The following is a 24,370-nucleotide window of genomic DNA, read 5'->3' on the forward strand; positions in this document are numbered from 1 at the left end:
TTCCTACAGCTAGGAAAATAAATCCTTCATTCCAGAAGGCGGACCTGTGTGTTTACCATGCTGAGTTAATTAGTAGGACTCTTGTCAGATTAAGTAGGCGACTCCCCAGGGAGAAGGCCAGTCTTGCTGCTACACTTCCCAGTAATTTTTCCAAGCCAGCCATTTCACAGTGGTGTGGGCAGAGCCACGCGACCTTCCCAGTGCCCCTCCAGTCTTAACAGCAGCACAGACGTTCACACCACTGGGACAAAAGGAGAAACTGCTTTCACATCCCTCCAAGGGAAGCAGTCACTTGCAGGTATCCCAGGATCCACTGGATTCTGTTCAAACCTTGTCATTCCCCTTTTGCTTATGGAGACTTACAGGGTAGGAGGGGACATTTATGGGTAATGTATTTTGGCAGGAGGTCCTTTCTCAGCGTGGCTTTTACACATTCCTAGGTCTTCTCTACAGGTTACTTGATAATGTTTTTGCAGACTGCTGTGGCCTGGGAGCTCTGTCAGTCTCTCTGAAACAGGACTTAGCTATCATCCGAAGACCAAGACAAGCCAACTGAAACATATTGGAAACACAGGGAGATGGTGTGGAAGTCCAGGTAAATAATACTTTGGAGAGAGGAGAAAAGGCATTTGCTTCTTCTCTAGTTAACTGTTTCCACCCACAAGCAGCTATTTTTGCTAGGACCGCCTTTAGTGACCCTATATGGCATTTCCACCCTAGCTGCATTATTGTCTCGTCTCTTTTTATAACATTGTGTGTCCCCCAACTGGATTGTGAGTACCTTGAGGTTTTTCTCTAATAGCTATGTTGGTTTCTGTCTCTATCTTAATTATATAAGAGATCTCAGTTGCTTTAGGGGAATTGTTTTTTGTTCCTTACCTGAGCTGATAAATGCCTCTAGGTTAGGGTGGTAAAGCAGCAGCATGGTGTCCTGCGAGGTATAAACCTGCCTCATGCTAAGCAGCAGCCCAGACACTTATCTTGAGCTCCACCTTGGTCCACTGATTGGAATCTCTATGGGGAGGGGCCTGGAACTGGCGTAATGAGTGACTCAGGAGATTCTCATTTGGGAAACAGGTAGTGGAAGCAGCAAAGCACTGGGTTTTCAGTCCAGCGCTGTCACCTACTAAGGTGCCCGGTACAAACCTCTGGTATTCACCACTACCTCATGTGTACACCGGGGATACCACTTTGCAGCACCCTTGTGCAAATTACTAAGGGAAGATGTGAGTGAAATCATTAACATGGTCCTTGGAATCCAAGTAGGCACTCTTGACTTCAAATACCACTGACATTCTTGCAAGACAGATTCCAGAGCTTTAAGTCATTTCCTTCTGTTAGAGGCAAGTGAGTTCTTGTGAAAGAACAAGTGAGGGTTATGAGGAACTATTTCTCAAAATGTGATCTTCAAATCACCTGCATCAGCTGGCCCTCAGGCCCAGTCCCCAGGAATCTCTATTTTTAGCAGGATTCCTGTAAGTACAACACAAGTTTGAGAACCAGTACCCCAGTGTCCTTTCTCTTCCTTTGCTTTTACCAGTAAACTGGCCATTGATATGTGAGCAAATGGGTGGACAGGCTCTCAGGTTTTCTCAACTAGTTTTATAGCAACTAAAATTCTTCTTTTGGAACAAATGATGCTCATTTCCTACCTCTGATGCATTTTTCAAAAGACATTTGAAATTCTGTTTCAAGAGCCAAGCATCAGAAGTACTCTTTATAAGTTACATATGTGTACTAAGTCACTTCAGTTATGTCTGACTCTTTGCGACCCTATAGACTGTAGCCTGCCAGGCTCCCTGGTCCATGGGATTCTCCAGGCAAGAACACTGGAGGGGTTTGCCATGTCCTCCTCCAGGGGATCTTCTCGACCCAGGTAGTACTTGCTGAAAAATGGATATAACCAGTAATTGGCTTAAATGCTAGGAATGTAGATATGTAAACAACCACACTGTGTGAACATCTTTTGTACATCAAAGGATTTTCAAGTGCTCTTATCTGGCTACACTTGCATTTGCTAACAGCGTAGCAGCAATAGCATTGGACCAAGACCAGAGTCATGAGTCATCTGTGAAATGAGAGGGCTGGACAAGATCAGGCGTTCTTATCTTACAGGACAGGATTTTACGGATGGCTTCAGGGTCTCTGGACGCCATGAAGCCATCAACTGAATTTTGCACATAAGCATATACATTTTTATGGAGACAGTGTCCAGCTATTCTTAAGATCCTCAAAAGGTCCAGAACCCCCAAATGATTTAAAAATTATAGACTGGACTATTGTGAAGGCTTCTCTCAGCTTCAAGATTCTAAGGAAAACCAATGTCCCATGTCCTTTTGGGGTCTAACCTGGATGGGTCGTGTATCTTCGTTTGCTTTTTTTGAAGCCAGGAGCCAGTGGTCCCTTTTCCCCAATCTGCTCCTTCCCCAACAAAATGGGCCCTGCTGTGCAGCACTCTCCACTTGGTGCAAACAAGACTGCTTCTGCCCAGACAGTACGGTTTAAGTTGCTTTAATGTAGTCTGCTATGAAAATGGATGAAGACTTCTGCACGGTACATTTGGTTTTACAGATGTTAATAACTAGTGCTTGCGCTATGCGCTGCACATCATGATGATCTGTTGGCCAGGAACAGCTCTTGCAACGTGGGTTAAGACCAGAACTGTGAATCATGGAACTCTCACTTAGCACACACACAGTCTACGGCAAACTTAAATACTAATCTATAATACCTAATTGGATTATTTGATCCATTGCAGTATTGTGCTTGTTTATCTCGGAAGATAGGCAACTAGCAAAAATACACATTTCTTTTGCACTTCCCCACCCCCATATTACACTGTAGAAGTAATACATTATTCAGTGCACTTTCTAAGAAATAAACTTCCTTATAGTATCTCTCTCTATATATATATCTATGCCAAAACAAAAGAAGAGCACAATGCAACTTGTAAGATTACCATTTAAAGCAAGAGAGGTTAACAATACTCTGGGATTATAGCCCCCCTCCTGTTTAGAGAAGTTCCAGTTCATGTGACAATGCACGGGAATAAGCTTTAATGCATGACTGCTCTGGGAAGTTTAAGATAACCTCTTTATCATTTGGTAGACATGCTAGGGCATTACCAGTATTTTCATTTTTCCTTGATGCATTGGCTTTTGTCAAACCATAAGCTATGCAGACACCAGTGTACTCCAGAGGGATTCATCTTGATTTCCATCACCTGCTTTCCTCCCATCAACTCATATTGGGTTATGAGGAAATAGGTTTAAATCATAACAGGTCGTGCTGTGTTCTTAGTCACTCAGTCGAGTCCGACTCTTTGTGACCCCATGGACTGTAGCCCACCAGGCACTTCTGTCCAAGGGGATTCTCCAGGCAAGAATACTGGAGTAGGTTGCCATGCCCTCCTCCAGGGGATCTTCCCAACCCAGGGATTGAACCCAGGTCTCCAGCATCGCGGGCAGATTCTTTACCAACTGAGCCACCAGGGAAGCCCTGGGTGCTGGATAAGTGTTGACTAGAACAATGTATGTGAGATCTCTCCATCCTTGTGGACACAAAATCAGGTAACCACCATGTCTGAGGTGGACAGTCATTATACTCTAGGAGTTTGTTGGTTGTGCTAGCCAACAAATTGGAAAGTTTGGAGGCTTTTGTCCACACAAACTCACTGTGATGGAAATGACAGAAGTTTCTAGAATTAAAAAGGCTGCAGCTTGGCAGCTTGTGAGCTAAATCCAGCTGCAGAAATGTTTAGCAGTATTTTAAAAATATTTTGATCAGTTCTTGATATTTAAAAATGAGAATGTTTCTCATGAAAATTTGGATTTCATAAAAATCTTAGGAGCTGGTAACCCTGGTCTAGCATTCTTGCGCAGCAACAAGCAGTTGAAGCGGCACAGGAGGTGCCCTTTTCAGCGGGGCATGGGCACTTCACTTTACTAGGGCTCTCACTGCTCCCAGCTGTTATACGTCATTTGAGTCAGTGGCTTGTTTTTCTCATTTATATGACCAGTTGAGCTTTGTGACACTGGGTTGGTTTGGCCTTGTCTTCATGATGGACCTGATTTCATGTGAAATTTCCCCCTCCCCATGGACAAGATTCTATCTTTGATTGGGTCCCAGCTACATCTAGTTGCTTTGGTAGGTAATCTTAACATGCATTTCTACTCATCCTTTACACTATATTGCAAACTCCAAAGATACAGTCACACTAATATTTATGTGTTTAAGTGTGTGTATGTTAAACACGTAAAGGGGTGTGTATTTATACAGATAGATATATGTATACTTTCATTTAGGTAAAAGTTAATTTGGCTCCACAGATAGGGACACCAAGTGCTGGCAGCTTGGAGAATAAGTGTAGAACAACTGGCTAAAACCTGTATAATTCTGACATAATACTACAAAGACGGTGAACTTTAAGTTATTGCTTTTGGATTACAGAATAAAGATCTCATTCTGTTGCAAAACTTTTACACAGAATGAGTAACCATTTCCTATTCAAGTAATAGCAACCGGAATCAGAAGTTCCTTACAAAACAGTAGATGCCTGAAGACATTTTTGAAGGAGATGTGATTTCATTCTATTCAAGAACTTATGCAGGAAACTGGGAGTGATGAAATTTCTCCAAAGTACAAGAAAATCAGCACCCCAACTGCTTAATGTTCAGGAGGGTTTTTCAAGGGCTCTATAAAGCTCACTTTGTGGTGAGTTTTCATTCACCTTTAGCATTCCCATTCTACTTATGCAGCCTTATTTCTGAACACAAAGCTTGTATTAAAACAGTAAAAGAGGATTAAAAGCAGTGTTGGTTTTTAACATTCAGAATTCACAGAGGATCTCATTTTTTTTTTTTTTTTTTGCAGTTAAATGATCCATTCTGTGCTTTTGCTGCAGAATCACATTCATATGGCAGTCTCATTTCAGGCACTTTTAAAACATGTTCATCTGGAATAAAAAATCTGCATGAACCACTTCCGCATAATTCAAAATGAGTGTTGAGTGATTTGAGTCTCCAGACAGACAGCAAATCACCACCTGGTACTCAGTTAGCTTTCTCCATCATAACATGATGGTGACTGTGAAGCTTAGGTGTCTTTGAGGTGCCCTTCTAGCTTTAGCACAAAGATGGGAATCATAAAATTCCAAACTACTTAGTTTCTACTTATAAAATACAAAAAGGTGAAATACACTAAATGTATTATAAGACGGTTTCAGCTAAGATCAAAATAAATAACATGATCTGACTCAATGGTTTGACTCTTGAGCTCCTGGACGAAATCTGATGGAATGTCAAACGCAGAGACTCCCTCCTAGGCACTAGCTGTTGGTAGGCAAAAGTATCTCAACATCTTTGCCATTGGCGACAACAGCATTAGAAGAGCAGCTGCTGCCAAGGTCTTCTGCAGTGGTCAAAGAGGACGCCTGGGAGTGAGCTTTGGTCAGGGGCGTGGTAGTGGATGGAGAGGGAGTGAGGCCAGGCTTTTTGGGTGGGATGGGTGGAGGGTTTCCTCTCTCAGCTCTGGGGATGGTAGGGGACTTGATCCCTGGAGACAGGGGGCTCAGAGGACTGGACACTTTTCCTGGAGTAGGTGAATGGCTGGTGTCACCTCTCGCATTGGCAGTGCTGGCCAGATTTCGGTAGTCTGTGCCAAAGGGAGAGCTGTTAGGAGACACGGGCTTTATCGGTCCTTGTTGGTTAGTGAATCTGGAGAGCACCTGAGTGACCGTGTTTCGGGCCAGCTGCTTGGCAGCAGAGTTGTCTATGAGGGTGGGGGACAGATCCCTGGATGGAGGGCTCTGCAGCCCGCTGGCTTGTTGGTCCTGATCTGCTTGGGACTGAAATTTGTGCCGAGCTGCATGGAACCGCTGGTTGATCCCTACTTGGTAGGATGACTGGTAGCCAGGGCTGCTAGCTGATGACCCCAGTAAGCGCTTAGTTAGTACTGGTGACGAGCAAGGAGAGGAGGTGAGAGAGGAAGAGGCAGTGCTGCTGGGAGATGGTGAGCTCCCGCTGGAAGGCAGATGACTAGGCGCTGGGCCTGGTGTCTCCATTCCCACAGGACACCCGCCGTTCTCCACTGCTTTTTCTTGGGCCAGTTCCACAGGCTTCTCTCGTGGAGGCACTTGGTTTTCTGCATTGCTGCCTGCAATCAACTCCTTGGTAGTCTGCATTTCTGGCTCAAAATGTCCATTGGTTTTTGCGTAAGAGTAAGTGGGAGCGGTGGGACCAGGCAGCTCGCTGGCCGTCACCTTGGCTGTGCTGCCCCCATGTGTTTTCTCTGCCTGAAAACTCTCTGTTTGGCAAAATACAGACACTAGCACGGGTGGCTCAGTTACCGTGCCTTTAGACACGGTTACTGGTTTCTTCACTTGCTCACTGGGGCCACTTTGCTGGTGCAAAGCCTCTAGATTCTTCACCACCTTCTTCAAACTCTCCATTTCTTCTTTCAGAGTTCTGGTCCGGTTCTCTTCTCGGTTCAGCTTTGCTCTTAGTTGTTCCCTTTCAATGTCAAACTCAGATAACTGCTTCTCCACCTGGGCCTCCGTCTGCAAGCCCCGCTTCCTCTCGGCGGCCAGCTCTTCCTCCAGCTTGCTCACTCGGCTCTTCTCCTTCTCCAGTTTCAGGCTCAGCTCTCCTGCCTTCTGGCCTTCCTCTGCAGCCTTGCTGGTGGCCTTCTTGCACTCACGGACCAGCATGGAGGACAGCTGCTTGTGGCGGGAGCGCTCCTCTTCCAGCTGACTGGAGAGTTTCTTCTGCTCTTTTTCAAACTTTTTCACTTGGGACTTTTCAAATTCCAACTGCAAAAGAATGCCACCACACATCTGGATTAGAGTAAGGAAACAAAGAGACACTGACAACTGTTACATGCCATGTGCTTACATCAACTATTTCTTAAGTATTACAACACCTAACGTAAAAATGTACACACGACGACTTAATCTTGCTTTGATGATTTAGGAGCCACTTCTAGTTCTTACTGTCTCAGGATTATTAGTGGGAATCTGAATTGTCATTGTGTTCTAGGTCTGTGGAAAGTTCAGAGGATTAGAACCAATCAAAACAGAAAGCAGAAAGCCATATAAACTGGATTTTGTGATGAATGCTGATGAAAACAAAACCTTTAAAGCTTCAGTAATAATTCTTTCTGGTCTTAAAAACAAACAAACATAAGTAGCTGCATATGAATCATTCTTCTACACAAATGCCATTGGCTTTAACCATCATCCCAACCCTACTTAAAGAACAAAATGAGAGGGAAAGGGTTCAAGGAACCCTATTAGTCAGTGTTTTTCAAACTCTGAGACCCATGAATGGATGGGGAAACCATTTAGTGAGCCAACAAGGATGTGAACAAATGAAACAGAAGTGAAAATATTAATGTGTATTATAAGCAGTAAGGGTTATGTATGATTTAATGAGATTTTTGTTTCAAGCGTATGTATATATGTGTATGTGATGTAAAATGTATTTTTTACTAGGAGTCCTAAGTCAAAAAAAGTTTTGAGAGTTCAAAGTTAGTGTTGCCCAAAGTGTGTTCTATGGAATGATGGTCCATAGTGAATGATCTATATTAACAGATTTTATGAAAATATAGATTTGCTAAACACAGATTACCCTATATTAATCTTGAAGACTCACAGCATGCTTTGGCATACTACAAAGTCTAAACAATTGAAGCTAGAAACCTCTTTGTGTGTTAGTCGCTCAGTCGTGTCTGACTCTTTGTGGCTCCATGGATTGTAGCTTGTCCATGGGATTCTCCAGGCATGAACACTGGATCAAACATGAACACTGGGGATCAAACCCAGGTCTCCTGCACTGCAGGCAGGTTCTTTACCATCTGAGTCACCAGAGAAGCTTCTTTAACTTTGTTTAATACAGTAATCCCCAGAGTTATCTGATCACAAAGCCCTTTTTTTCTGAGTAACACCAATTTATACCCTGCAGAATAATCTTCAGGAAATGCTACTCTAGGCAAACGCTGCTCCGAGCCCTTCCACCTTAATTACCTGTTGAGTCAGCCGCTCTCGCTCCTTCTCCAGCATGTAGGTGACATCATCGCCTTCAGCTGTGTCCTGTGCATGCCTCTGCCTTTCTTCTTCAAGGTCTAGGATTACCTTTAAAGAATTAAAAAAATCATTTCCAAATATAGGGAGTCACACTTAGAATACGATGTAACAGTAAGTGCCTATCTAAACATCCAAGATCATATTCCATAGATAAATAAGTAAGTAAATCTTAGTCAGGGCCATCAAAGAGCACACTGGCTAGAAGGGTGAAAGATGTTCTAGAAAAAATACAATATATATTTTACCTCACACAAAGTGGCATGTAAACAGAAAAGAGGAACTCATTAGCTATAGGGACTGAAAAGGTTTCAGAGAATTAATAAGTTTGTTGGGATTAGGGGACAGGTGAAGTAAAGCAGATTCATGGAAAGCTGAAAGCTGAGGCTTTCCCCGTGATGCTCAAATCACTGGAGGTACCAGAGAATGAAGCCTGAAATTAAACACTTCAAATAGGTGACATCCTAACTGTGTCTTGCTTAATTATTATATACGTCTTATATACAGTTAGATAAGGAGTAAAAAGATTCTCTAGACTTCATCCTGCATACGAGAAGGCTTAATTATTGAGATCTGAAGTCGAGATTTTTCAGATGGCCTTTTAATTAACTGTCTACCCATTCCACTTACCCTGGTGCCAAGCAATTAAGCCCAACTTTAAGGAGAGTACAGGTTTAAAGGGGCACTTCCCCACATAATCCTGGCCTACAACTGCATACTATTCCAATAATTATGGATTTCTTCGTAGCTTCTGCTCATGATTCAGAGGTGGGTTGGCCCAGACCTCCCCAAGCCAGAGCACTGCCATCCCCATGGCCATTTCTCATCGTTTGTCTTCACTAACAACTGTTATGAATGGAGGAAGAAGACTTTCTGGGACTCCTCTTTAAATACAAAAATGAAAACATTCTGGTTTATTTCCTTCTGGTTAAAAAAAGATTTTGGCTTCTCCTCTCCAGAGAGGCTTCTAAAATTATAGAAATGGGATGAAAAGAAAAAAAAAACCCTAAAAAGAGAGACTTTGGCAGACAAATTTTTAATATTCTGAAGAAAGAAAGAGGCTGGAGGGGTGGTAGCTACTTGGTATGAGGAAGCTGTTTTGCCCTGTAGGACCCCAAAGACATAGGGGTATCTGCAGGTGGCAGATACTGCAGAGAAGAGGTAAGGTGTAGGATGGAAGACAAGGGAACTAGGTCCAGGTGTGTATTCTCAAGAGTTACCTGTCCCTTCAACCTGATTCCTGTACACAAAATGCCCAGCCAGGCATCTACCGCCCAGGAATACACCAGATGTTTATACTCTGAAGAGACAGAATGTGACAGCCTCCAGATTTGGTAATAACAGATATGACAGAGAATAAAGGTGAGGAAAGAGGATTATTTTTATTTTGGGAAGATGGCAGGGTGAAGAGGAAAGGGAAGTGGGGTGCTAAAAAATCCACATCTATAATAAAAGGAAGTAAATATAAGTGTCTAAAATTATCTGATAAAGTGAGAGAGCAATGTATTAGTTAGAAATATGGAAAAAATATATGGAAGTTAGCTAACAAAATAACACATTACAAGAAAAGTGGCTGTCTCTAATATTGAGGAAGAGAGGGAATGGGAAGAGGTAGACTCAGTTCAGTTCAGTCGCTCAGTCGTGTCCAACTCTCCGTGACCCCATGACTCGCAGCATGCCAGGCCTGCCTGCCCATCACCAACTCCCGGAGTTCACTCAGACTCACGTCCATCGAGTCGGTGATGCCATCCAGCCATCTCATCCTCTGTCGTCCCCTTCTTCTCCTGCCCCCAATCCCTCCCAGCATCAGAGTCTTTTCCAATGAGTCAACTCTTCACATGAGGTGGCCAAAGTACAGGAGTTTCAGCTTTAGCAACATTCCTTCCAAAGAAATCCCAGGGCTGATCTAAGCAGAGTAACCATGTAATTCACTGTTTAAATCACTAATATGTCTAAGAGCCAAAGTGGGTATTGTTAACAACTCTGCCAAGGCACCAGGCTTAAACTGGAATTCTCTCAGGAAAACTGGGACTATATGCATGCTAATTATAAGCCTCTAGGTACTATGTGATGTCTAATGAAGTCAATGTTCTACTTTGATAAAACACTTAAGAATAGATAGGCAGTGATTTAAAACATTTAATGCTATCTTACACTGAAATATAGTATTAGGAAATCTTGAAAATTTTAACTCTTTTTCTCCCCAATCACCTAGGACCATAAATTATCCCAACACTATTTCAACAGGCTTGATAGCCAGCCAGCCCTTCAGTACCACTCAATTACTTTAGGTATGAAGTGGAAAACAGGCTTGCCTATTAAATAAAGATGTTGTGTAGATTTTCTTATAATATGTAAAAGCCCCCAAATTTAGGCAACTAATCCTAACTCAGTGACATCTTTTAAATTGGAGCATAAATGTCTTCAGATTACTTCAGTCTAAACCAGAGGTTAAACTTTTCTGGGTCTTGGAGAACTCTGAGAATTCTAGTAAGGATAGGAAAAAAAAATTCATTTTCTATAAAATGCATAAATTTTGGCATTCACTGTATTTTCTGGGGGGTCATGGAACATCTGAGACCTATTTGTGGTTAAGAACTCCCATTCTGGCTTTTTGTTTGGACTCTGTGAAGGGAAAGAAAAATTGTGGGCAAGACCTAAGACCTTAAGCACTTTGTCAGATGCACTTTAAGCAGATGGCTCTCTAAAGCAGGTAACCATAAAGTAAACGAAGATCTATCAAACTGCAGCTGCTAACCCAATTTTTTCTGAATAAAACACTTCCTACTAAATGCACTGATGTCCCCCCACCTTGTTGATATAAATCTAAACCAACAGTTCTTAAAAATGCATATTCTCGCCAAGCATCTTTTCCAGGCCAAATGTGAGCTATAAATGACAAGTTGGGGGATGAAATCACAAGCACTAGAAGAATTCCAATGAGATGAGGTAGAGGAAAGCACAGGTCCTATCTTAGATGCTGTAAGACCTGGAGACAGACAGACAGACACACACATACACACACACACATTCCTAATAGAGAACAGCTTTAAGGTAAACAACCGTAAGGACTGTTTATGGTTTCATGAGAGGTAAAATGCAATGAAACTCAAAACCAGAAATTTAATAAAAATAATCTATTGGCTTGTATGTTTACAGTCAGGTAAATTCTCTCTCTCTGATACAGCATTCCCCAAATACCCAAATACCTATTAATCTTTCTATTTATCACTTAAGTAAGCAAACAGAGAACACTCTGTTCAGCTACAAGGCTTGGTCAAGCCCCAGTTTGTTGCCAAAGTTTGGGTGATCAAGAGTTGAAAAAACAAACCAAGTGTTTTGGAGTGTCGTATCAAGAAGGAATGTCATCTGAAACAATGTGTCTGACATACTCCCTAAATTTAACCTTTGGAATAACCTGCATTTTCTATCTCCTGGCTCCTAGGTAAGCTGATTTTTCTCTTTGGACACCTGTGAGACCTCCCAGTTGAACTACCATGAGACCTGGCAGCTGACAGAGAAGTATCAGGCACTATTTAGAAAGCTGTCCCAGGAGCCTGCGGGCTCGTGTCAGCGTCACCCACCTTGCGGTGCCGGCTCTCAGCAGCAGCCAGCTGCGACAGCATGCGCTCCTGCATGTTCTTGCACTGTTTCATCACCACCTTAAGAACTGAGAGCGGGTTCGTGCACACTGGCTGCTTCTCGCCATCATTCTTCTCTTTTAGGGTTTCAAAGTCTCTCTGGAGCGCCATTAAAGGATCACTGATGTTGTATTTTCCATAGCGTTCTTCAATGAAAGTATCTCTGTGTTGGGCCTGGGAAAGAAGGAAAAATAAGCATTTTGCTTTCAAATATTACTGAAGAGGGGATTTGCTAGCAGTTAGACATCAAAGGTGGTGATGTTGGTATGAAGTAACCTGTGGACTACAAATCAGATGGGCCATCTAAGTATAGATACAGCATCAGAATAGGGGCACAGCATACTAATGAGAACAAATACTTATACAGTGCTAATTACATGTTAGATGCTGATCCAAGTGTTCAGATTCAGATTACCTTACTCAAGTTTTACTTTGACTTTTAAAGTGGTACTATCATTTCCATTTTGCAGATGAATAAATTACTATGCAGAGGTCAAGTGACTTGCTTCAGGTTGCTCCGCTAGCAAGTTGTCAGGATTGGGATTTAAACTCCTCTGGGTAGCCTGGCTCTAAAGTCTGTGACCTGAACTGCCATGCTTACTGCCTCAGCTTATGAATGCTTATATTACCAACGGGTATATCTTATCTTTCCTTGCTGAGTTATGGCATTTGCATTTCTAAAATATGGTAAACATAATATCTTTATGAGTTTACAAATTTAGAGACCTAACAAGGTGACCATAGGTAAGTAAAGGATGCTAAAAATAATTCTACATTATAATCGAGGACTGGTTGTGATTTCTCCACACAGAACTTCACTCGACTGCTGATGGGTCAAGAGGGTGGAGGCTCTTGGCACTAGGGCTGCAGACAGAATCCCTCCACCCCCTCTTCCAGCCTCCGTCCGGCTGCTGTCTTTCATCTCCATCCTGTCTCCTTCAGGGCTTGGGGAACTGGAGCGGGGAATGTGGACTGGTGCTCGGAGCCTGGCCTAGGGCTTCGGGCCTGGGCACCAAGTCAGGTCAAATGATCAGGAAGGCAGTCGAAGGAGATTCTTAAGCTACCCTCTTGTCCCTGCTAGGAAAAATCTGAAGTACTATTTCATTTGAGCATCATATATTATGTGCAGGTGAACAAAGGCCATTAACAATCATGTAAACAGACATTTAAATGTTTCCTAAGACATTTTACACACACAAAAAAAGAATTGTTCATAGAGGGTTGAGGAAACTTCCTCAAAAGTCACAGCAAAGTACTGTATAATTTAAGCTTTCAAATGACATCTAGTTACAAAAACTATTGTCATTTCTCAATTAAAAAATTATTTTATCAGGAGCTACATATATATTTTTACTACCACTACCCACAAGTGGGAACCCATTTGAAAAGAAAAATACACAATCCAATGACCATGCTTAAAAAACAGAACAAAAACCCTCAAGAAAATAAAGCGAACATGGGTTTCTTTGACACAGAAACAGGTTTCAGTGCTGAACATGTGATGCCTTCTTCTTCAATAGAGACTGTTAAAGTTTAAGACTCAGGAATTAGCCTTGAGTTACAAATTTGTATTGGTACTGGTTGGCAAATGCTCAAAGCAGAGTTAGAAGCCCTGGGTTTTACTTCTGGCTTGACTACAACCATCTTAAGCAATGACATTATTGGAGTATTTGGATAATATCTGTATAGTAGAAATTTGAAACTCATTTGTTGCTGTAAGTTACTGTTAACTAACCCCCTAACCTTATTACAAGTATGTATGTGTGCACATGTGAGCATGTAAATTAAAAGACAGAATCCTATTTTGAGGTCCAAATTAAAAAGAAAATTCTCAGTAAAATTTCAAAAATTTCAAAATCAAGTCCATTTAGGATGGAGAAAGACAAGACCAATTCCAAAACTATTTATCATCATCACCATCATTATTTTGGTTGCACCTCGCAGCATGCTGGATCTTAGTTCCCTGACCAGGGACTGAACCCATGCCCCCTGCATTGGGAGTTGGGAGTCTTAACCACTGGACTGCCAGGGAAGTCCTATTATTTTTAAAAAATCATAGCAAGAGTAGACAAAAAAGCCAATTTTAATTATGTATATAAGAGCATTAATGTCAAACCAATGTGACTCATCAATGTTTTCATGAAGAACGTCTGTTTCTTTAAATTCAGATATAAAAACATGAGATTGAAAAAAAAAAAAACATGAGATTGATAATCCAGGATTCCATGAAAGTTTCTATCTGTGGCTAGTAACGTCCTATGGCAAATCCTTATTTAGCAAAATAGACAAAGGAAGTAAGAGAGGAAAAAAAAAACTCTTTAAGGAGTTGAAATCCCACTCTTCTGTCACATCTTTTACTCATGATTACTATTTCTGTAAGATTAGCTATGGAAAAGAAACGATTATTGGTACTGAAATTGGTTTAGTAGGGCAAAAAGGAAAAAGCAAACCTGAATATTTTATGACCTTTTCCTTTTCAGAACACCATGGAGAAAGTGGTATGGGAGAGCAGAGCTGGGAGTACAATTCAAGACTGATATCAGATCTGCTGAGAAGCTCCTCTCAGGTTTGAGTACATAGTTAACTCACCCTTAAAAATATGACTTTTTAAAACCCACACCTTTATTATCCTGTAGAATTAATAAGCATCACAGGGTTACAAGTAATGGATGCGGAGCTTCTGTGGTGAGGTCTCAGACTTCCCTGAGAATAGCTATCAAGCTGTCTGTTTTCTCTTGAAGTACTTCACTGTAATTCCATAATCACTTGTACAGTAATTACAAGTTATATAAAATTGGTAGCTTCAATATAAGTGAAAAGAATCTGTGAAATAATTGAAAAAAGGTTCCTTATCATGAAACAATTCTCTTAAGTATATTTTAATAAGGGCCCGAATATGGGAAAAGTGAATTCTGTATTTATTATACCAAACAGTGAATTGGAAAATGAGATGGAATATAGTATTTTCCAACCAACTTAATGCGTCAGTCAAGTGAATTGGATGGGTTATACACTTAACAACCTAAATAATAACAACAAAAATAGATGTTATGATTTGATAAATGAAAGAAGAGCTTTAGTGGAAGTATGTATGGTTATTTGGGCTTCCTTGGTGGCTCAGATGGTAAAGAGTCTGCCTGCATTGCGGGAGACCTGGGATCGATCCCTGGAAAAGGAAATGGGAACCCACTCCAGTATTCATCCTGGAAAATCCCATGGATGGAGAAGCCTGGCAGGGTACAGTCCATAGAGTTGCAGAGTCAGACATGACTGAGCGACTTCACTTCACTTCACATGGTTATTTATTCCTATTTAACAAATTACCCCCAATTTAAATGTTTAGTGAACCGTTTTTAATCTCATACAGTTTCTGAGGGTCAGGAATCTTGGAGGAATTGAGGGCTGAGCTGGGTAGTTCTGGCTCAGGGTCTCATGAGATTGCAGTCAAGCTGCTGGCCAGGACTGCAGGCATCTGAAGGTATAAGTAGGGCTGGAGGATCCACTTCCAAGCTTGGTTGCTGGGCTAGGCCTTGTCCCCGAGCATGTGCTGCTTTCCCACAGAGCAAGTGATGTGAGACAGTGAGACAGATAGACACAGGCACATCAAGAGGGAAGTCTCTGTCTTATGACTCACCATCATATCTGATGTGTTCTAGCAACCACACAGACCAACCCTGGTAAATATGGCCAGTGGGGACTACATAATGGTGTGACTACCAGGAACGGGATCATTCATTGAGGGTCATCTTCGAAGCTGACTATCAAGGTGAATGACTACACATGCTACCACTACCTTTCACATTTCAAGTCAAAATTTAGACTTAAATACCTGTTCTAAAATCTGTCAAAGCTGAGCTTAATATTTTAATGATATCTCAGCTATTTTATAAGAACTTTAAAATGATCTAGATTTCACTTTTAGGGGGAAGAGATCAGGAGTGCTGCTAAAACCAGTCAGTTCCTTGCAATTTCATTATTTTCACTTTAGTGACAATATGTATTTTAACTGAACACAAATTCCTACCTTGTCAGAAAACACAATGATCTTTGATTCCAGATAACAATAAAGTAATTGGCTGATCAGACAGATTCAATAATAGAGGATATTACCACAGCAGACAAAACGTACTAGTCACCTGCTGCTCGCTCATTTCCACTGTTACAGGCCGAATGGGACACACCACTACTGAAAACTTAAGACCACATAATATCCTTGGATATGCCATGCTTGCTCTTCAAAAATTTCAGCTTTGCTATGATAAACTACAAAAAGAAATATGAAGGAGTTACCTTCTCTCTATAATGAATAATTTATTATGCTAAATAATTATGTATGTATAATATGTATATATACACATAAATAATAGTTAATAATACATAAATAATAGTATAAATTATATATATTTAGATCTTAAAATAAGAAATCAACTTCTTTATTCTTTGGATAATAATCACCAACATAAGAAGTGGTCCCAAATGTAAAGGTGGAAGAATTATGGCCCATTTATTTAATTGAGGGCTTATATTCAAGTAGAAGGTTTTATTTTCAAGACTCAGGTTGATATCATAACTGTATTAGGATATGCATCTTTGCCATTTACCACCAATTCTGAAGTGATACTTATAAAAGTAATCAGCAATATAAACGTTATGCCTTTAACTATCTGTGCTAAGGATCAGAAAGACAAACAAGAGGATTCCACAATGATTTCTGTTAATGTTACCAAAAGCATGTGAAAAAGAATTCTTTTCACACACAGTTTGATTCTATTAATCTTAAATCATTTATACTCTGGAGTCCCTAATAAACTATAAATAGCTGTCTGAGCAACTGGAAATAAAGTAATCATTCTGGATAAAGACGATAATGATATTATAAGTATACCCTTTGTTCTGGAAGCTCCTTTCTACTTTCTGAAGGAAAACTGGATTTTACTGTTGCACAATACTGATAAAAAAGGATTTAGCCTCACTGGAATTATGCTTTAATTTTTGGAATATGGCACAAAATTTATCATTGGAACAAGGAGAAAATTTTCATCACTTAAAAAAATCTCTAATATTATTGAAAACCGAATACTCCTTCCACTTAACTATAAATGCTGTCTTCTCAAATCTGGGTTTCTATGTGTTTATTTTCTTTAATACTTTTGGGCTCTAGAGTCTAACAGAGCTGAGATTGTATCCTGTCACTATTACTTTCTTTGTTACCTTTAGCAACGACCTTAACTTCTCTGTGCCTCAGATTCCTCTTCTGTAGAATGAGGGTAACAAATATACCTATAGTTATAAAAATTAAATGACTAACATAAAAATGCTTCCTCTTGTACTTGACACAAAGTAAGTATAATAAATATGAATTAATTTTTTCAATAGCTAAGTTTAGAATACTTGTTCCTTTATTTTAGAGTTAATGACTTAAACTCAACTCCACAGATTTATGATTCTTTAAAACTGGATCAGGCTAGGAAATCTTCATTAAAAGCAAAACAAAATTTACCAATCCCAGATAACTCAGAAGTAACAACACATTACTAAAAATATATCAGGAACCTGGATAATCAATAACATTCTATTTAGTTAGCAATCAATCTTGAACTAGTATTTGACATATTATATAATGTGGTCAATCGGTATTTATCTCTTGCATTGTTATAAACATTTCTCACTTTCCTGTCTTTTATTTCATCCTTGTTAGATTTTAAGTTATTTGAAGGAAAAAGCACTTATACATCTCTCTTCCTACATTCTCTGTATTTTGCCTTAGGCCTAAGACATATAATAGATGTTTATTTTCCAGCCTCTTTCCTGATGTCTTAGCCTTTCTGTACTCATCATTTTAGTGAGGTCAATATTTTTTTTTTTTTTTGCTGTTAGTAAAATCTAGACTAGTTCCAAATAGGAAAAGGAGTATGTCAAGGCTGTCTATTGTCACCCTGCTTATTTAACTTATATGCAGAGTACATCATGAGAAATGCTGGGCTGCAAGAAGCACAAGCTGGAATCAAGATTGCCAGGAGAAATATCAATAACCTCAGATATGCAGATGATACCACCCTTATGGCAGAAAGTGAGGAAGAACTAAAGAGCCTCTTGATAAAAGTGAAAGAGGAGAGTGAAAGGTTGGCTTAAAGGTCAACATTCAGAAAACTAAGATCATGGGATCTGGTCCCATCACTTCATGGCAAATAGATGGGGAAACAGTGGTTGACTTTATTTTTTGGGACTCCAAAATCACTGCAGCCATGAAATTAAAAGACACTTACTCCTTGAAAAAAAAGTTATGACTGACCTAGACAGCATATTCAAAAGCAGAGACATTACTTTGCCAACAAAGGTCCATCTAGTCAAGGCTATGGTTTTTCCAGTAGTCATGTATGGATGTGAGAGTTGGACTGTGAAGAAGGCTGAGCGCTGAAGAATTGATGCTTTTGAACTGTGGTGTTGGAGAAGACTCTTGAGAGTCCCTTGGACTGCAAGGAGATCCAATCTATCCTAAAGGAGATCAGTCCTGGGTGTTCATTGGAAGGACTGATGTTGAAGCTGAAACTCCAATAATTTGGCCACCTGATGTGAAGAGCTGACTCATTGGAAAAGACCCTGATGCTGGGTAAGATTGAGGGCAGGAGGAGAAGGGGAAGACAGAGGATGAGATGGTTGGATGGCATCACCAACTCAATGGACATGAGTTTGGGTAAACTCCGAGAGTTGGTGATGGACAGGGAGGCCTGGCGTGCTGCGGTTCATGGGGTCGCAAAGAGTTGGACACGACTGAGGGACTGAACTGAACTGAACTGAACTGAAAATCTAGAATTTACTGAGTATAATCACTTAAGGTAACACTGATCTATATATTTAGCAAACTGACTTTGAAGTAGAACGAGCTTCAAAGATTCCCCTTGTCTTTTTAATAAAATGTTCATCATGCTGGTAAAAAAAAAAAAAAAAGAAATTCTCCTGGAGTCAGTTTGCATCCACAGATATTTATAAAAGCAATTATTTACATAAGTTCAGAGGATCATATTATTATCTGACTCCAGTGTAATAAATTCTTTTGAAGACTAAAAATGGTAAGTTTAGTACAAATAACTACAAGTATAATACTTCTAGCTAGTAGACTACTTACTGATAGAGTAAGAATATGGGTAAACGGAATAACGTAGCTGCTCCAACATTCAAATTCCAGAGAGTCCTGAGAAACTAACGAAACTGAAATAAGTGTGTTGAGTTTTTTGTCTTTGTTCTGTTTTATTATTATAGACTATGTATGTGATTGAAACAAGTTACATATACATTCTGGACTGGGTCTACAGAAACAACTTTTTCAAGTGGGGAAGAAAATGTGTAAGGAATTCTATAAGACCTGAACAAATTAATGGTCTAAATATAAATTAAGGATTTGAAAATATAATCTTTAATGCTGTATTAGAGCTTAATCTCTTTTATTTAGGGAACCATATATCTCTTAAAATATAATGAGAGTCAACACCTACCTCATACCATACAAAGCAGGAATGGATTACAGACCTAAAAATAAAATATGAATGGGCAAAAAGCACATGAAAACATGCTCAACTCATTAGTGATCAGGGAGATGTAAGTTAAAACAATAAGATACTACTCCACAGCCATGGCACCCGACTCTCTCTTGCCTGGAGAATCCCATGGATGGAGGAGCCTGGTGGGCTGCAGTCCATGGGGTCGCTAGGAGTCGGACACCACTTAGCGACTTCACTTTCACTTTCCTGCACTGGAGAAGGAAATGGCAACCGACTCCAGTATTCTTGCCTGGAGAATCTCAGGGATGGAGGAGCCTGGTGGGCTGCCGTCTATGGGGTCGCACAGAGTCGGAGACAACTGAAGCGACTTGGCAGCGGCAGCAGCATACAGCCATTAGAAAGGCTAAAATTAAAGACCGACAACATTAAATGCTGGAAAGGTATGGAGTAACTAGAATACTCACACATTGCTGGTGGGAGTAAAAATGGGATAATTATTTTGGAAATTAACCTGGAAGTTTCTCATAAGGTTAGAAAATGCCTACCTCCAATTCCACTTCTAAGTATTTGTCTAAAAGAAATGAAAACATATATTCACAAAGACTTCTACACAGTTATCCAGAGTAGCTTTATTCATAATAGCCCTAAACTGTAAACAAATATCAATCGCTAGTAGAATAGATAAAAATAAAATGTGATGCATTCATACAATGGAAAACTATTCAGGGGCCTCCCTTGTGGCACAGAGGATAAAAATCTGCCTGGCAATGCAGGGGACATGGGTTTGATCCCTGATCTGGGCAGATCCCACATGCTGCAGAGCAACTAAGCCCATGCACCACAACTACTGAGCCTGTGTGCTGCAACTCCTGAAGCCCACGTGCTCTGAGCCCGTGCTCTGCAATGAAGAACAGCCCCCACTCCCCCACAACCCATGGGCAGCAACAAAGACCCCCACAACCCCCCAAAAGAAAGACTATTCAGAAATGAAAAGGAACAAATTACTGATACATACAATGATACTAACGAACCTGAAATCATTATATCAAACAAAAAAAAGTGTCAGAAAGAACACATTCTGTGTGACTGTTCTAATGGGCAAAACTAATCTACAGTGAAGAAAATCAGAACAGTGGTTACACCTGGATATAAGGAGGACAAATGACCAGGGAGGGGCATATGATAATTTTTTGGTGTGATTAGAATGTTTATGTCTTGATAGGAGTATACCTCAAATGGAGTGGAATTTGTCGAAACTTACTGAATTCAACACTTAACATCAATGCATTTTACTAGATCTAAAATATACCTCTAGTTTAAAAATATAAATATATATAATGAGAATTAAAGGTAAAATTAAGTTATATATAATATATAGTGTTTCAGAAACATGGGAAGTTCAAACCAAAGTAATTTTAATAGCAATAACAACAGCAGAAACAAGAGAGGTGCTCACACTGGAGAGTTTATTACCTGCTGAGCAGCGTGCTCAGAGCTTTACACAGCTCGTCTCATCCTAACAGCCTTCCTCTACAGTAGACAGCACTGTATCTCTAATTTGTAGAAGAAACTGACCATTAATATGAGACTCTCCCAAGGCTACAAAGCCAGTTAAGTAGTGGAGAAGAACAGTAAATGGTATACAGTAAGTACTGTGTATGTTAACTGAAAGAGTAATACACATAAACAGATATTCCCCAGTCCGTCAAAGGAATGAACTGCAATTTAGTAGGTCATGATCAGCAGCTTAAAAATGAACTGGAACAGAACTGAAAACATCACAGAGCACTGAACATTATGAGCACTATTTCAAGAAACTTTTCTTTTGGCATGAGAATATAGAGGTGTGTGTGGGAGGGCAAGTGTGTGTGTTGGTATATCCCTTGGGTCATGATGCAAAGTCTATTTTTGACTCGGTGTCCCTGTCAAAAAAGTCTGAAAAACACTAGAATAGAAAGAAGAACGTAAGAAGTGTAACTCCTAAATCTATAATTTTAAGCAGTTTAAGCTATAATAAATATGTAACTTCTGAAAGAAATGATAAGGAATCAGCATTACTGTTTTAAATTGATGAATGTTATAAAAGCTTACAAAGCTGGAGAAGTTTCGCCTAATATCAAATATACAAAATGTGAAAAAAGAAAAAAAAGCCTGTGTTACTAGGGTTAGACAATCAAAAATAGCAGGGAAACTATAAGCAAGGTGAAAAGACAGCCTTCAGAATGGGAGAAAATAATAGCAAATGAAGCAACTAACAAAGGATCAATCTCAAAAATATACAAGCAACTCCTGCAGCTCAATTCCAGAAAAATAAATGACCCAATCAAAAAATGGGCCAAAGAACTAAACAGACATTTTGCCAAAGAAGACATACAGATGGCTAACAAACACATGAAAAGATGCTCAACATCACTCATTATCAGAGAAATGCAAATAAAAACCACAATGAGGTGCCATTTCACACCAGTCAGAATGGCTGTTATCCAAAAGTCTACAAGCAATAAATGCTGGAGAGGGTGTGGAGAAAAGGGAACCCTCTTACACTGTTGGTGGGAATGCAAACTAGTACAGCCACTATGGAGAACAGTGTGGAGATTCCTTAAAAAACTGGAAATAGAACTGCCTTATGACCCAGCAATTCCACTGCTGCGCATACACACCGAGGAAACCAGAACTGAAAGAGCCACATGCACCCCAATGTTCATCGCAGCACTGTTTATAATAGCCAGGACATGGAAGCAACCTAGATGTCCATCGCCAGACGAATGGATAAGAAAGCTGTCGTACATATACACAATGGAGTATTACTCAGCCATTAAAAAGAATCCATTTGAATCAGTTCTAATGAGGTGGATGAAACTGGAGCCTATTATACAGCGTGAAGTAAGCCAGAAAGAAAAACACCAATACAGAATGCTAACACATATGTATGGAATTTAGAAAGATGGTAACGATAACCCTGTATGCCAGACAGCAAAAGAGACACAGATGTATAGAACAGTCTTTTGGACTCTGTGGGAGAAGGCGAGGGTGGGATGATATGGGAGAGTGGCATTGAAACATGTATATTATCTTATGTGAAATGAATCGCCAGTCCAGGTTTGATGCATGATACAGGGTGCTCAGGGCTGGTGCACTGGGATGACCCAGAGGGATGGTATGGGGAGGGAGGTGGAAGGGGGGTTAGGATGGGGAACACGTGTATACCCATGGCGGATTCATGTTGCTGTATGGGAAAACCAATACAATATTGTAAAGTAGTTTAGCCTCCAATTAAAATAAATAAATTTATATTAAAAAAATAAAGGTAAAAAATGGCATTGGAGAAATCAGAAAATTTTCTAGACATATGGCTGGTTCACAGGCACATGCTTTGAATCCTTACATTGAATGCTTAATGTTTGCTGGGTACTTTTATGCTAAGTGATGTGGGTGATGTTAGGGGGGGGTGTAGATTTGACTAAGCCCCTGCTTTCAAGAGCTTAAAATTTGCCAGACAAGTTGAAGGCCTGATAGCAGAAATAAACAAGCTGTTTCTGCTTATTGAATGTTTTCTAAACAATACCATTAATGTTTAAAGGAACACCAAGTGCAATTTGTTTGATCAGAACTTTCTAAGACTCAGACCTTACACTCATAAGGAGTAGGAAGGAAAAGGCCAACCCTGGAAGTGGGTGGGTTCTAGCAGATAAATGGGACTATCAGCAATTTAATGAATCACAGGAAACACCATGAAGTTGGGGGGAGGGTCACACTATCCAAAAACTGTCTCTAAAGTATTTCATAAGGAGACCCAGGCTGCACGCTGTAACTGTGACACCTTAAGCAACTATGAGCTTTGAAAACATCTTTATTAGAGACGTGCTCTGGCTCTTTTACTCACTATGGATTAACAGACAATGTAGAAATTAACTTCAGCAGTAAAATACTAAAAAAAAAGCTCATAAATAAGATGTGTAAGGGTGTCTTCTTTCTCTAGTTGGGGGATTCTGAGGCGGAAGGATTTGAAGATGTATAACTGTGGCAGAGGTCTTAACTATCAACCTGATTTGAAGCAAGATTCTTCAATTACAGACACAGACTAATACTACACGGAAATATGACAGGAAACAAGCTGCTCAAATGTAAGGCCTTGGGAAAGGGGTTCTTGCTTGGCTGAGAAGTAATAGTGTTCACAATTAAGTGTATCAAGTAAATAGTAAGAGTTTGGTCAAAGGGAGTGCAGAGACAGGGAGGAACGAAAAAAGGGGACCAGTATGGTTTGCGAACCACACCTCAGTGAGAACAAGATGTCAGGGCAGGCAGACAGAAGCAAGGACAGTGCTAATTATACATTCTAACAAGCTCTGTATCACAAGTCAGAGGACAGGAAGATGGCAATTTCTATTGTCACTGAAGCCTTATGTGGAGGGAGGTAGCTAGTTACTGCTCAGTTTCAACCAGCTGGCTTAGGACTCCAGTCAGAAAAGGACTGTTTTTTACAGAAAAGGATGAGGAAAGGGGTAAAGAAGTCAGGAATGAAAAGTAAAAAGTGGGCTCTTGGTGCATTGTGGGGTGTTTAATAATAATTTAAAATGTGAACTGGTAATGTTCATCACTACAGTAAGGCACTGAATATATGGTGAAACCAAGCACGTGGAAGTTGATCACTGCTACTATTAATTCCAAGTGATTCTGACCCAAGACTACTTTTATCTTCATGATAAAAGTGCATGAAAAGGGATTAGCATATGCCTGGGATCAGAACAGGAAATTTTTGTTTGGAGATACATAAGCCCTTCCTTTTTGTTTTTATTTTAAAGAGTGTTGATACGATTAGGAAACTTTAAATGTTACTGAAGACAAGAATGGGATAACCTAGACCCTTTCTCCATTTTAATCCATAAGGAACAGGAAAACTGTTTCTGTTCTAAATCTAGAAAGACTTTGTTTTAGTTCTCTTTTCCTTTAATGATTTCTAGGATGAAAGATACTGTCAGGACAGGAAGGACAGGAGACTGAAGGGAAGATTTTAAAGAGAAAGGAACTCAGAGCTATCAATTTGGAAAGTAACTAAAGGAGGGATATTGAATATTTTGTGAAAGCCAAAAACAAAAACACTGGAGAAATGGGGGATAAAGAAATATATCCCAAAAGATAAAGGACATGTGTAA

At 40.1% G+C, this 24,370-nt stretch overlaps 1 protein-coding gene across 1 annotated transcript in view; it reads right to left on the reverse strand.

Annotated features, from left to right (window-relative positions):
• Window positions 1-4,879: 4,879 nt before the first annotated feature.
• The window catches only part of CTTNBP2NL (CTTNBP2 N-terminal like), a 50,138-nt gene continuing 30,647 nt past the window's right edge, over window positions 4,880-24,370 (reverse strand). The window contains exons 3-5 of the mRNA XM_052637433.1: window positions 11,662-11,892; window positions 8,021-8,128; window positions 4,880-6,808 (exon numbers count right to left, since the gene is read on the reverse strand). Coding sequence (XP_052493393.1) covers window positions 5,327-6,808; window positions 8,021-8,128; window positions 11,662-11,892 — 1,821 coding nt within the window. The 3' untranslated portion in view covers window positions 4,880-5,326. The remainder of the gene's footprint in view (window positions 6,809-8,020; window positions 8,129-11,661; window positions 11,893-24,370) is intronic.

Source organism: Budorcas taxicolor, chromosome 3, assembly GCF_023091745.1.
Source record: "Budorcas taxicolor isolate Tak-1 chromosome 3, Takin1.1, whole genome shotgun sequence".
Taxonomy (NCBI): Eukaryota; Metazoa; Chordata; class Mammalia; order Artiodactyla; family Bovidae; genus Budorcas; species Budorcas taxicolor.